We start from the raw sequence: 14,393 nt of genomic DNA on the forward strand, positions 1-14,393 counted from the left end.
TCTTCTTGCACACACATGGTTCAAAATTCAAGTAATTCAGCGAGACAGTGCAAGTCCTCAGTCTCCTGTTCCCCTCCCCCCTCCTCCCCCGGCCCCACTCCCCACAGCCCACTGCCTGCAAGTTCCTGTCGCTGTTTCTCTGTTACTTAACCTCCAAAGCTCCCCCGAGGAGAGAAAAGCCCAACACAGGAACGAGAATTTTGAGGAGATTAATATTCGTGTTTAGGTGCTTTTGAGTACTTGGCTTATTGGCATCGGAGCTACGTGCTGAACGTAGTCCTTTTTCCCTTCCTGTCCCGACTTCTCGTTTTGTATGAGATTAGTCGTGGTTGTGTCCTTTTCCTCCCTCCTGGGGTCTTTGTCCTTGAATCCACTGTCTCCTGATTGGCAGCCCTGGGGTTTACTTGAGTTTCAGCAGATCTAGACACTCAGTGGCTCCCTCGGAAAGTTCCCTTTCCCCTGTCATGAATCTCGTGTGCCCGCCTCGCTTTTATTTCATTGCGCCTGGGGATTTAGTTCAGATCCCTCCGGCTGTTTCTGCGTGGGGCAGCAATGGATGCGCTTCTACTTGTTGGGTTAGGCCTTCCCTAACTTCAGGGGTATAAAAATATCCCAAAGGATGATAATTTTTTCATTATCCTCTGTAGTGGGCAAAAATAACAATTGGTGAACCCATATCAGCCTCCAAAAACTGATCTGGAAAAGTCCCCTCGTGTGTGGTGAGCCTGTTCTGTGATCGTGTCTGTGGAATGTGCTCCGTGTGATGTTCTGCCCAGCTGGCTTCCGTTAGCAGGATCTGGTGCAGGCAGAGGCGAGCAGAGGGAGTGTGGCTTGCATGGGTAGTCTCCACAGTTGTGGCCCCGTGAGCGGCATAGATCGGGGGTCCGGCTTAAATGTGCCTGACGCCTCAGAGGTGGCCTTGAATGTGACCCAAGAGAGCGGCTGCTCTCTTGCATCCCATTTGCCCCCCCATCGATGCCACTGTTCTCTTCTGTGGTTCTGCCTTTGGGGAACGTGCTCAGTATCGAGGCGTGGTTAAGGTCACGTCCACGGTCAGTGTGACACATGTTGGCATGGTCTGTGAAAGAGAATCTGCAGCCCCTGGACCTGAAAAGCCCACTAGGATTCGCCAGGCCTCCCTCCCCCATCTCACAGCTGGGACCCCTTGGAGCAGGGATGTGAAGGGGCTCAGAGCTGGCCACACGCCAAGTCCAGAGGGAAGAACGAGAGTATGGGGTCAGAAAAGCCCCCCTCTCCCCAGAAGACCGGTAGTCAATACCTAGAGCAACACGGTCCCATAGATATAACACCAGCCCCGCAAGTCCTTTATGCTTCCTAGTGGCCACGTGAGTGTTAGTAATAATTTTATTGAAGTCAACTTCAATATTGTCACTTCCACATGTAATCAGTGTAAAAAATTAGTGAGCTATTTTACATTCTTTCTTGCATTAAGTTTCGAAGTCCACTGTGTGTTTTACACTCACAGCAGATCTTGGTTCGGACCAGCCACCTGGTCAGTGTCCGTAGCCTCACGTGCCCATTACTGTACTGGCTGGTGCAGTTCTAGAAGCTGTAACTCCTAGAAAGGGGGGCTCTTCTCCCAGACAGAAGTCAGGTCCATCTCATGTTACAATCCAGTCTGAATGCCACCCAGTTGTAGAATGTTCTCCACTTAAACCAAAGCCTCTCTCCTGGGGCTGGGCTGGGCACAGCTCCTCCCTTCCCTGGACAGCCTCTCCCAGGTGTGGAACAATGGCAGAGCGTGTCTCCCTGGAAGGTTTCCTCCAGGAGGCCCACCCTCGGGTGTTTCCTGTGTTCCCCGGGGGTGGGGGCAAGGTCTCACATGAACTAACATGATAGGAGTGGGGGTAGCGTTCATGGTAACAAGAAAGAGCAGCAGGCCCTGGGCTGAAACCGAAAGCCAATTCCCAGAAGCATTTTTGAACTTGAGCTCATCCATAGACGCCCCGAGCCCTGGTTCTGGGTGGGTGGGAGGGATCTGGGCCCTGTGGTTTGTGGAAATGTGATGGGCACGGATGCGGCCTGGCTGTGCTCTTCACAGTGGTCCTGCCAAGAAGGGGTGGTGCTTTGAACCCCCTTCTCCAGAGGAGGGACTGAAGCCCAGGGAAGTGACGTAGCTCACCAGCGTCCCTCAGGGAGACAGAGCCAGGATATGACCCCAGAGCCCCTGCTCTTGGCCAGCTCCCTTTCCCAATTCCCCATCTCTCCTGGGCCCGCAGGGGTAGGATGGAGAAGTCACCAGAGGGGCAAGCCGTGGTTCGTCTTAGCATAAGGAAGAGTGAAAAGTACCAGGCCAGGGTGGAGGAGGGGAGATGGGGCATAAGCAAGCACCGGCCTCCTCTTCCTGCCAAGTCTTGGCAATCTTCCGGGCCGGGTAGCAGGGAGCCTGTAGTCCACCTGGCCCCCGCAAGAGAAGTGAGGTCCACTCGTGGCTGGGGATTCAGAGCCCCATAGTAGTTCTCATATTGGTGGCTCGGGCCTTCTCCAGAACTGTCGGCAGCCTGCCTGTTGATGTTCACGGGGTTCTACTAGTTGTCAGTCCTGGGGTTCGTGGACTGGAGGAGGCAGAGAGCAGGCCAGCCAGCCGACGGGAAGGCAAACTGGGGGCCAGGATAAAAAGTGGGGAGGGAGGCAAAAATGGCGAGCAGGACAGCAGGATGGCCTCCTGCAGTGGGGTGGGCAGGGAAGCCTGCGGAAGAGGAGCATTTCACCAGGGACCGGAAGGCTACGAAGGAGCCCACCGGGAAGGTTCCGGCCACGGTGGATGCGTGCCAGGGAGATGGAGCAGGGCCTCCGAAGGCCCAGGGCTGGCAGATTTGGGGAGGGAGGAGTGAGGCGGGCGAGGGCAGGAGGTCACTGGCGCCGTGGTGAACATTGCAGGCGCCCTGCTCAGGGAGCAGGAGCCTTCTGGGTTTCTGGAGCAGCAGGGGAACAACAGACACTCGGTTTAAAAGAATTGCTGGTTGCCCTGTGGAGAGCAGGTCATGGGGGCAAGGACTGTGGTCATCGGGAGGGGGACGCCGTGGCTGGCCTGGGGTGGGGCCCCGGAGGTGGGAGGAGTGCTTGGATGTGAGGCACGAGCTGGGCCGGGGGTTGGGGGGGGTGTCCCTGGAATGGCTGATGGGACAGATGGAGCGGATTCTGGAGAAGGAAGACTCCAGGTTTTTGCCTGGGGCAGTTTGGCAGGTGTGGGTGTCCTGCCAAGATGGGGAAGTGACGGGATGAGGTCTGAGACGGCAGCTCAGGCTCTCGGGCTCCCGTTGCCGTCCCCTTGTTTCGGGGTGCAAGAACACATTCGGGAGACGAGCGAGTGGCTGGTGGCGGGCAGAGGTCTGGTGTCTGGTGCCAGTCCCTGTCCTGTCTGCCCTCTTGCCTCCGCCTCCCCCCCCCCCACAGTGATCAACAAATACAAGCGCCGGCGATTTCAGAAAACCAAGAACCTGTTGACGGGAGAGACAGAAGCCGATCCAGAAATGATCAAGGTAAACGGGAGGGGAGCTGTGGGGCCTCAGGGGAGCGTCTGGGCCCTTCACCGCCCAGCAGCCAGCCCCCATGGGTTCCCCTCGGACGCTACCACTGAGCCCCAGCGGAGGCTTGGTCAGGCCGCCTCACCTCTCAGGGCCTCCGTTTCTGCTCTGGAAACCAGGCGGGGAAGCAGAGCTACCTCTCAGATTGGGGCGGGTTTCAGGCGAGGGTGTAGCAGCCGGCACCCGGGGAGCAGGTAATTAGACGGACTTAGCCGCTTCACCCAGCCCTGTCGAGAAGGTCCTGTCACTACTCCCGTGTTCAGGCAAGGAGACTTGCCCCAGCTGTCACAGCCAGGACGTGGCAGGGCCAGGATTCACGCGCAGGCAGCCCGGCCCAGAGTAGGCAGCTGATAACATGACTGTGGCAGGAATACTCCCTGGCAGGCTGGGGGTGCTGGGGGTGCTAACCTGTGCTGGGCACCAAGAGCCCAGGGAAGGGAGAGGGAGGCTTTCTGCACAGGGATGGGAGGGACAGGAGGGACAGGAGGGACGGCCCCCGTGCGGAGGCTGCGTGTGGGTCCCACACTCGTGCTGTCACCAGGCCACGCCTTGCAGCCTGGCATATGACCGCTCCACATCCTCAGGCCTCGGTTTCCTGCTCTGTTAGGTGGCTGGGGGGCAGGGGAGCAGTGGGATCCAGGGCGGGGGGTGGGGAAAGATTCTGGAAAGGCTGGTACGGGGATCGTCTGAGGTAAGCCCTCGGCCAGCGGTCACTGTGGTGGTTTACTCTTCTGCTATCTCAATGTCATGGAAGCCCTCAGGAGGAAGCAGGCAGGTGCCTCTGAGGCCCCTCTCCCCCAACCCCGCCTCACCCCATCTTCCCTCAGAGGGCCGAGGACTACGGTCCCGTGGAGGTGATCTCCCACTGGCACCCCAACATCACCATCAACATCGTGGACGACCACACGCCGTGGGTGAAGGGCAGCGTGCCGCCACCTCTGGACCAGTGTGAGCCCCCAGCCCCCTCGGGCCCCGGCCCCAACTCCCTGCGAGATCTGACTGGGTCTCCACCACTCCCTAGCTCGCCGCCCCCCCCCCCACGGCACTCCCCTTTCTCTCCTCTCCTTCCTGCACCTCCCAGTGACCCCAGCACTGACCCCCTGTGTGCCCAAACCAGTCCTCTGGCAAGCCTCATCTAGCCCATGAGCTGTTGCCAACTTTTGAAGTTGGGACGGCATCGCTGAAAAACCCAGATTCCTGACTTCTTTTACAACATCCTGATGCGTGGTCATTGGCCGGGCAGCCGTGGGTTGGAGCCGAGCCAGGGATATCCCCTTCAGGTGGGGCCTGCCCAGCCCTCTCCACCCCATCCCCTCCACGGAGGTCAAGCAGCTCTTCAGCTCCCCGTGGTGTAGCCGAGAAGCGTCCCCTGTGCTCTGGTCTCTGCCCGGGGTCCCCGTGGACATCTGAATCTGCCACCTTTGCCCTTGGAGGCCTGAGGGATGTCCCCGCCCTCTTGGATGCCGGTGGCCTCTGGCCCCGGCTGAGCAGTGCCCCTGCCCCACGTGCCCGCAGATGTGAAGTTCGACGCCGTGAGTGGGGACTACTACCCCATCATCTACTTCAACGACTACTGGAACCTGCAGAAGGACTACTACCCCATCAACGAGAGCCTGGCCAGCCTGCCGCTCCGCGTCTCCTTCTGCCCGCTCTCGCTCTGGCGCTGGCAGCTGTACGCCGCCCAGAGCACCAGGTCGCCCTGGAACTTCCTGGGTGACGAGCTGTATGAGCAGTCAGACGAGGAGCAGGACTCGGTGAAGGTGAGGCGGCACGGGGGCTTTCCAGCCCCTTCCTGGGCCGCACGAAGGGGAAGCGGGCCCGCCGGCGACCTGGGGACCTCCAGCCCGAGCTCCCTGCCCAGTTTCGCAACCTCTCGGGCCCCCTCCCCACAGCAGGCCCCGGCTGGCTCTGGGGGTCCTGTCTCCGAGGCTTCTGGGGGCCTCCTTGTCATCCTTGTCACGGCTTTTCTGTCGCCTCGGCCAGGCCTTTCTGGTCTGGACCTGCACCCCCGCCCCCAGCCTGTCTCCTTGACCCTGGGCTCCGACTCCGAGCTGCTGCTCCCTCTTACCGCGGCCTTGAACGTCTTCTGTTCGCACCTTTCTCTTGGCCTGCGTCTGTGACCTGGAGACTCGGCTGTGCCTCCCTGGGCTTGTCTTCGGTGCTGAGTTTCCAGTCCTCACCGCAACTGTCCCTTCATCTATCTCGGTCCCTGCCTCTCGCCCCGTCACTGTCTCTCCATCCGCCTGACCCCCACCCGTCTGCACAGCACTCACCTGGTCCTCTGTGCCCCTCTGCCCACCCTCACCCACTCTCCCGCTGGCCGGCGTGCTCTCTCCTTCCCCGGGGCAGCTCCAGGGCTCGGGGCCTCTGGGGTCCAGGGGAAGGAGAGCGGGGCTGGCTAGTGAGGTGCTGCAGTGGTCACCCCTGGGCGAGGGCACGGCTGTGCTCACAGGCATCGCCCCCCCCCCCCAGGTTGCACTCCTAGAGACCAACCCCTACCTGTTGGCACTCACCATCATCGTGTCCATCGTCCACAGTGTCTTTGAGTTCCTGGCCTTCAAGAACGGTAGGGTGGGCCCCTGGGGCCAGTGGGAGGCCATGGGGGGGCTGGGGATAGGAGGGTGTGTGGTGGGGGGTAGGGCCTGCCCCCTTCCCCCCCTTCCTCCCTCCCCATAGGTTCTCCCTCTATGTGGGGTCTCTCGGCCCCACTTTCCAAAGGCCTGAGGAGCTGGGGAGGGTAATGGCCCCAAAACTCCCAGCCCAGAAACTCCCGTCCAGCGGGTGTGGCGCTGGGGAAGGAGCTGGCCTGCTGCTCTGGTGAAGGCCGGGATGGCACCACCAGGAGGCGGGGCCGGGGAACTCCGACCGGGATCGATGAGGGAAGCCCCAGAGCCGCTCCTGCTGCCCCACACAGCAGGCTTCTCGTTGGAGACCCTTCGAGGCTGAGTGGACAGGGCCCACCTGAGTGGGAAGGTGACAGCCCTGTCCCCAGAGGGCCCCTAGGTTGCAAAGGCCAGCAGTGCTGGTGGCCAGCGCCCTCATTGGTTAGCTTGTGGAGTCCCCACGGCCCCAGCCCCACGAGGGAGCCTGTTGTTACCTCCAGGCTCACAGGTGAGGAGGTGGAGGCTCAGGGAGGTTAGGTGACTTGCCCGCAGTCACGCGGCTGCCAAGTGACAGAACCAGGATTTGGACCCAGGCAGGGGCTGCGACACCCGCTTTCTTCCTCGAAGCCGTGTGGGCCACCGCGTCCTTCCTAGGGAGGCCTGCCACTCCGCACCTTGTGCTGGCAGCAGTCCTAACGGGTGTTACCGTTTTTGACAATACTGCCACGGTTGAGCGTTACCTTCTAGAAGTTCCTAACATCCAAACTGGACGGTAGGTGGTGGCGACCACCGGGAGGGAGGGAGTTGTTAGCGGGGCCGCAGGGAGCACTCACCATGTCCAGCCACGCCCTGGCGCGCTGACTTCCAGCTGGGTCGCCCGCGGTCCCACTTCCTCCTGAAAGATGGGGGGGGGGGGGGGGGGGGATGGTCTCTCACCCGAGGTCACCCAGTGGGGGGCATGGGCCCTGGGCGCCTTTACAACCCGTGCTTGTTGCCTCCCTGGCCTGAGGCGGGACTCACATCTACCCGCCTCCAACCGAACTCCGTCTCCAGACCCATTGTTCCCAGTCAGTACTGGGGGGCTCTAGGAGTGTCCCCCTCAGGTCTCCTCAGGGCCCGATGGTCCGATAGGGGGGTGGGGCAAGCCTGCCGAGTGCTGGAGCTCTGGAATCGGAATCAGAGTGGGTGGACAGCTTTGCACGCCGATGCAGGGCCAGCCGTGTGTGAGCCTGGGCCTGGCTTCTCTTCTGTACGACCGGCATCGTGGTGGGTCGGCTGCCTGTGGCTGCGGGTGTTAGGCCGCGCTGGTACCTGCTTTGGCCCATGGGAGGCCAGGGCTCAGACGGGGGCCGCGTGGCCCTGTGGGTGGGGGCCCAGCAGGGGCACGGGAAGGAGCTCTGGTTGGGGACCAGAGCCCAGGGCCTTGTCTGCGCCCCAGGAGTGCCTAAGGTCCTTCTGGGTTTCAGGGTGGTGGGCTGGAAGAGCTGGTCTCGAAGTGCACGGCCCAGAGCCTCCTGCTCAGGGGAGGCAGCCTGGCACCAGGTGGACAGCCAGGTTCTGGTGTCGTGCGGACCTGGCTTGCATCCACATTCTGCCAGGGCAGCCTCTGTGGCTTCCCTGAGCAGGCTCAACTCCCAGCGTGTGGAGAGCACCAGGACGTGGCAGGGGCCACCGTCCCCATCCCTGCCGCCGCCACCCTGTTGACTGCTCTGGGTGGCGTCCGTGAAGCAGAGACTCTTCATGGGAGGGGAGGGTGGTGTGCACCCCTCCCCCTTGGCAGACCCAGCACCTCGTCGGGGGGTTCTGAGGGGGATGGGGCCTGAGGGAGCTGCGGGAGGGACTCGGAGGGACGCTCCACAGCCCCTCGGCTTCACCCCAATCTTGTGCAGATATCCAGTTTTGGAATAGCCGGCAGTCTCTGGAGGGCCTGTCCGTGCGCTCCGTCTTCTTCGGCGTGTTCCAGTCTTTCGTGGTCCTTCTCTATATCCTGGACAACGAGACCAACTTCGTGGTCCAGGTCAGCGTCTTCATCGGGGTCCTCATCGACCTCTGGAAGATCACCAAGGTCATGGACGTCCGGGTAAGGCCGGGCCCCTGTGCTCTTCTGGGGGCCGCCGGGGGGTTGAAATGGGGGTTGTCTGCCCCAGCCAGACCCTGGAGCTGGCCCCTGGGGGTTTCCCAATGCCTGTTGCGCTCCCAGGACCAAGGGGATTTTTGCACCAGGGGATTTTTTGGGTCACACGTGGGGCAGGGGAACTGGGAACAGTGAGGAAGGGCAGGGGCTGGAACTGGCGGGGGTGGGGGGTGGGAGCCAGGGTGGCAGCTGACCACGGCCTCCCTCTCTGTCTGCAGCTGGACCGGGAGCACAAGGTGGCAGGACTCTTCCCCCGCCCAACCTTCAAAGACAAGTCCACGTACATCGAGTCCTCGACCAAAGTGTATGATGATGTGAGTGTCCCCCACACTGGGCCCCGGGGAGGGTCTTCAAGCACCCACACACCTCTGGACCAGGAGATGGGCAGTGGGTGGGGGTCCAGAGCATCTGCCTGCCGCCTGACGGGCCCATCCATTCTTTATGGCCTCTGTCACACCCGCCAGTGTTCCGTGCCTGCCGTGTATACTTCCTGTCCAAGTCCTGAGTTCCCAGGGCCACCTGGAAATTCCCCTGGTCTGGCCTGCCAGCCCAGGTGTGGGTGGGGGAGGGTGGGGAGCAGGGGTGCCAGCCCCACCCTGTGCCCCACAGATGGCGTTCCGGTACCTGTCGTGGATCCTGTTCCCGCTCCTGGGCTGCTACGCTGTCTACAGTCTCCTGTACCTGGAGCACAAGGGCTGGTACTCCTGGGTGCTCAGCATGCTCTATGGGTTCCTGCTGACCTTCGGTGAGCAGGCCCTCGCTACACTCGGCACCCCTGCCTAGGGCAGACTCAGCAGCACACGTTCCTGGGTCCCGTGCTGGGCCACGCAGGGGACCAGCCGGGTCCAGTCAGCCTGGCCCCATCCTCCTAATGCTCATGGTCCCGTGCGGGAGAGACTCATCCCCAGACGGGGACGACCCAGGGTGGGCAGGGGTGGCACGTGAGGAGCCTTGGAGGGGTGCCCGGTCTAGGCTGGGGGTTAGGGAGGACTTCCAGGAGGCCGTGCACGGTACGTTTCAGTCCTTGTCCCTCAGGGCCCCTTCAGAGTAGACCAGCAGACAGGCGAGTCACAGCACATGGCAAGTGCCACGAGGGGCTGAAGTTGAGGGGGTTGGGGAGACCTCTCTCAGGAGATGGTGTGTAAACCGAGGCCTGAAAGATGCCCAGGGGGCTGGTGAGGAAGCTGTGGTAAGATGCGCCTGGGGGTGGGAGCGGCGAGGAGGCCCAGGTGGCCGGGGAACAGGGAGGAGAGAGAGACCGGAAGTGCGGTCAGAGAGGTCGGGGGTCAGGGCACCCCTTCCTGGGCTCACGGGGCTCCTTCCATCATCACTGCAGGCTTCATCACCATGACCCCCCAGCTCTTCATCAACTACAAGCTTAAGTCTGTGGCCCACCTGCCCTGGCGCATGCTTACCTACAAGGCGCTCAACACCTTCATCGACGACCTGTTTGCCTTTGTCATCAAGATGCCCGTCATGTACAGGATTGGCTGCTTGCGGGACGGTGAGGTCCAGTGGGCGGGCGGGAGGCCTGGCGGGAGGCCCCCAGAGCCGGGCGCAGGCAGGGCCCTGGGCCGAGGGAGGTGCCACAGCGTCGGCCTATGGGCTCAGTCCTGGGGTGCCGGGCAGGCCCCTTCCTCTCACACTGCCCCCCTCACCCCACCCCCAGATGTGGTCTTCTTCATCTACCTCTACCAACGGTGGATCTACCGTGTCGACCCCACGCGGGTGAATGAGTTTGGCATGAGTGGCGAGGCCCCGACGGCAGCTGCCCCTGTGGCCGAGGCCCCCACAGCAGCAGGGGCCCTCCCACCCCCACCCGCCCTGGCCCCCACCACAACTGCCGCCGCCGCCGCCGCCGCCGCCGCCGCCGCCAGGGAGGAGGCCTCCACGCCCCTGCCTGCCAAGCCCACCCAGGGGGTCAGCTCTGCCACCGAGCCCCAGGAAGCCCCTCCAAAGCCAGCAGAGGACAAGAAAAGGGATTAGCCGCCCCTGGTCTTCCTCTTCCGCTCCGGCTCCTGGTGACCACCACCACCCCCCCCCCCCCCCCCACTCACGCTGTCCCGGCCCCCTCGCCTCCCCTCCCTGTTGCCCTTTCCCTGGACAGATCGGGCCAGGGCGGCGGGAGGCCCCCCTCGGGCCGGAGCCCAGCGTGTGTCGGGGGGCCGGGGCAGGCCAGGACACGTTGTCTGTGGAGGCGCCGTCTGTCCGTATGTTCCTCTGTTTCTAGCCATTTCGCCCTGCCAGCCCAGCACCATTGGGAATCATGGTAAAGCCGACGTGGCGCTGCCGAGGTTGGGGGCCAGGCGGGGAGAGCGGCCAGGGCCCCTCTGTGGGATGCCCGTGGCCATCCATCATCTTGTCCCTTGTCCCACGGCCACGCCCCTCCTCCCAGACCGCCGCCCTTTAACACAGTCTGGATTTAATAAATTCATATGGGTGTTTAACTTAAACTCAGCAATCCCCCCTCGTGCCTGCCTTCCTCTGCCACCCCGGAGGGTAGCTTCACCGGGCTGCGGGTGGCTCTCCTGGGTCTGCGAGGGAGACCTGCAGGGTGCAGGACACAGCAGGAGACAGGGACCCTCGTGGCCAGGCCCCTTCCTCGTGCCTCTCCCCCTCCCAGCAGCCCTCCGAGGGGCTTCAGCAACTGTCCCCATTTCACAGATGGGAAGCTGTTCGCTGGGACCTTCTGGTACCTGTGCTCTCACCATGAGGCTGCGTCTGGCCGGCCGAGGCTGAGCCTTGCCGGTGCCCACTGATTGTCTCCTGGCCTCACGCTGCCGGCGGGGGCAGCAGCACAGGCCTGGCTCTCGAGCAGACCCCCCCAGACACCCGCTGTCCTGATAACTGCCTGTCAGACTAACTCGTCCAGCAGGCCCCGTATGCTGGACACGCAACCTCGCTTCTCTGGGCCTGTGAGCTCTCCGCCCGGGGTTGCGGTAGGGGTACAGGGGTGCATCCTTAGGCAGAGTGGTGCTCTGGAGCTGTTGGGGTGACCTCCGCATCCTCGGGGCTGCCCGCCCTCAGGACCCAGCCAAGACCTTAGTGCGTGGCACACGTGTCTTCCCAGCTACCTGGGTGCTGGGACTGTTCACCCACTTTATAGACAAGGACATAGGTCTCTGGGTGTCCCTGTGCTCTGAGGGCTTGGGACCCCGCATTTCCAGATTTACTGGTTTGGGAGAGGAGGCCCCCAGGGCTGAGGACCACACCAGGCTCCACCTGCCACCCTGCCCTGCGGAGCCAGGCAGGGAATCCAGGAGGGCCCAGGAGGTGTTGGCACACGCAGAGCCCCATGTGTACACACATGGGACAGCAGGCTCCTCCTTGCCTCAGGCAGCCACGGACCTGCTCCGCCCCGCCTCCCCTTCCCCCCCCCCGCCTCATTTCACAGTTGCCAGTGCCCCAGGAGAAAGCCCGGGCCCCCCTGCAGGGCTTCTGTCCCATGACTCTGGGAACCAAGGAAGCTCTCAGGCCACCTGGACTCACTGGTCTCCTACAGGAACACGCCCAAGACTTCGGCGAGGCCCCTCAGCTATAACCCGCACCCCCATCACTCGGGAGCCTCACCTCTTCACTTTGTCTGAAACCACCTGGTCCAGGCTGTTCCCTCTTCTGTCCCAGTCCTGCCCCTCCCATTTGCTCAGCAGCCAGAGGGTTTTCTAAAGCACAAACCTGACCCTATGGGTCCTCTGCTCAGAACCTACCATGGTTGCCAGTACCCTTGGGAGAAGAGGCCAGGTCCCTAACGCACGAGACCTTGAGGGGATGGGATTTAACCCTTACAGCCTGATGCATCTCCCTTGTTTTAACTTGCCATGATCTCTTACCTTCTGGCTCTAGACCCTGCTCTCCCCTTACCTGGGACATGCCCCAAGGCACACAACTTTACCTTATCCTATGCATCCTCCATATTGTGGTTCCAATGCCTCTTCCTCCAGGAAGCCCTCCCTGACCACCTGCTCTGCTTCCCCCCCCTCCCCCCCAGCTCCCTGGGTTCTCACACCCCAGCCTGTTCGTTGTGGGTCAACACTGTCTGGAGACAGGTTATTCTCCACTGGAACGAGCCAGGGCTGTCTTGGTCACTGCTCTGTCCCCCGGGAATGTTTGCTCAGCACGTTTGTACACTCCTGACTTGCACAGACATGCGCACGTCCAGAAGTGTGGACCTTGATAGGGCCTGCATTAACACACTAGTAGAGAAACTGATATGCAGTCACTCCACAGACTTTTCCTGAGCCCCTCCCCTGCACATTGCCCTGAGCTGGGGCCGGAGGCGGGGGGGGGGGTGGTGTCTGTTTACACAGCAGGGAACAAGACAGCCCAGGCCTGCCCTCATGGGGCTCAAAGCCCAGCAGAAGCCCCGAGTGCTGAGGATTTCTGACCTGTCCCTCCAGTTACTCACTCAATAAACAGTGGTGAGGCCCGATGTTTGCAAGGGGCAGGGGGGGCATCAAGTGGGCTCCGGGTCCTATCGTAGGAGCCGCAATTCGATGTTCCTTATCATGAGCCAAACTCTAGTCTAAGGGATGTTTGTGGTTTGCTTCGTCTGTCAAATGTAATGTTATTCAATATCTGCATCACCTTACAGGCTGTCATTCAATCCTCATGTCCACCACTTCTCAGCCTCCTTGTTGTTCCTTGAACATGCCATGTGTGTTCCCACCTCAGGGTCTTTGCACTCGCTGTTCCCTGTGCCTCACACACTTCCCTGGATAGCCACATAGACCCTTCATCATTTCAACTCTGCTCAATGTCATCGACCTTCCCTGAACGTCCTCCCGCAAACCGTACCCTCCAAACCCAATCCATATATCCTGCTTTATTCTGTAATGTCGCCATCACCACCGGACATACATATATATTTGCTTCTCTACTTTTCCATCCGTCACCCCCACCTTGGATTTCAGTTCCATGTGATGGCAGGGGCTTTTGTTGGGTTCCTTGCTGTGTTCCCGGCTTTTGGAACAGTGCCCAGCACATGTAAGAGCCATATGCAAGTGTCCACTATTTTTAGTATCTTAGTTAATCCTCACAACCATCCTATTATAAGACCCATTTTACAGACAGGGAAACTGAGGCTCAGAGAGAGTCAGTTGCCTGAGGTCACATGGCTGGTAAGTGGGAGACCTACGATTTGAACCCAGACAGCCTGATTCTGGACCCTCACATCATAACCTCTCTTGCAATGCTCTTGTTGAACACAAGACTAGAGCCTGCAGGCCAAACCCAGCTTTTCCTAGTATTTGTGTGATTTTTACATGTTTAAGTGGTTGAAAAAAAATCTCAAGCAAAATACTTGCTTTGACATGAAAATTACACAAAACCCAGATTTTGTGGAAAAAGTTTGCTTGATATTTTGCTCTACAGCAGTAGGTCTCTAGCTTGGGCTTGAGCTCTCTGCATCACCTGAAGGGCTGAGGGCCACACTTTGAGACTGCTGCTATGCACGATTCTGCTTCCCACGAGCAGGTAGCCAGCCCGGTTTGGTGACTGCCCTGACCCGGTGCTCAGTAAGTGAATGTCGAATGAATCAATGAGGCTGTGTGGGTCACACGTGGAAATTTTACAGAAGCAGACACAGGATGCCAAACCTTGGCTCTACGGTCTGAGGGTGCCGGACATCCCAGTTAGGATCTGATGGTCAACTAGTCATTTTCAGGGACAGGGAAGGCAGAGGAATGTGACCTAACCAAAGGGCTGCCCTTCTTGGAGCTTCAGTCTCCTCCTCTCTGCAATAATCCTGATTTGATCACTTGCCTCAGATGCTGGTGCAAGCCGGGAGGCGTCTGTGAGGCCTGCAGGTAAGCCCTTTGCTCAGGGGTTGGGCACACAGCTCAGTATGCACACTGGGAGCTCCCCGGTTGATGTTCCCACACTGAGTTACCGAGCCCTTGAGCTGAAAGTGTTCTGGGCTATTAGGAAACTTGAAGGGGCAGTGGGAGAGGGATAAAACATCCATCCACTCTGTAAACATTTATTGGACACTTAACTGTGTTCCAAGGGCTATTCTAGGCACTAGGGTTAGAGCAAGGAACAAAACAGACAAATCCTAAAACTGGCATTCTAGCCATAAACGTTTAAGTATCTTCAACCCCAATTTACAGT

General features: G+C 60.5%; 1 protein-coding gene across 3 annotated transcripts in view; it reads left to right on the plus strand.

Annotated features, from left to right (window-relative positions):
- The window catches only part of CLPTM1 (CLPTM1 regulator of GABA type A receptor forward trafficking), a 29,217-nt gene extending 18,477 nt beyond the window's left edge, over positions 1–10,740 (plus strand). For all 3 annotated transcript variants that reach the window (XM_034986730.1, XM_034986729.1, XM_034986731.1), the window contains exons 6-14: positions 3,418–3,503; positions 4,376–4,496; positions 5,064–5,308; positions 6,021–6,114; positions 8,041–8,231; positions 8,504–8,599; positions 8,895–9,030; positions 9,622–9,789; positions 9,955–10,740. In XM_034986730.1, coding sequence (XP_034842621.1) covers positions 3,418–3,503; positions 4,376–4,496; positions 5,064–5,308; positions 6,021–6,114; positions 8,041–8,231; positions 8,504–8,599; positions 8,895–9,030; positions 9,622–9,789; positions 9,955–10,271 — 1,454 coding nt within the window. In that variant the 3' untranslated portion in view covers positions 10,272–10,740. The remainder of the gene's footprint in view (positions 1–3,417; positions 3,504–4,375; positions 4,497–5,063; positions 5,309–6,020; positions 6,115–8,040; positions 8,232–8,503; positions 8,600–8,894; positions 9,031–9,621; positions 9,790–9,954) is intronic.
- The last annotated feature ends 3,653 nt before the right edge of the window (positions 10,741–14,393 follow it).

Source organism: Mirounga leonina, unplaced genomic scaffold (genome assembly GCF_011800145.1).
Source record: "Mirounga leonina isolate KUSES-001 unplaced genomic scaffold, KU_Mleo_1.0 Mir_376, whole genome shotgun sequence".
Lineage (NCBI taxonomy): Eukaryota > Metazoa > Chordata > Mammalia > Carnivora > Phocidae > Mirounga > Mirounga leonina.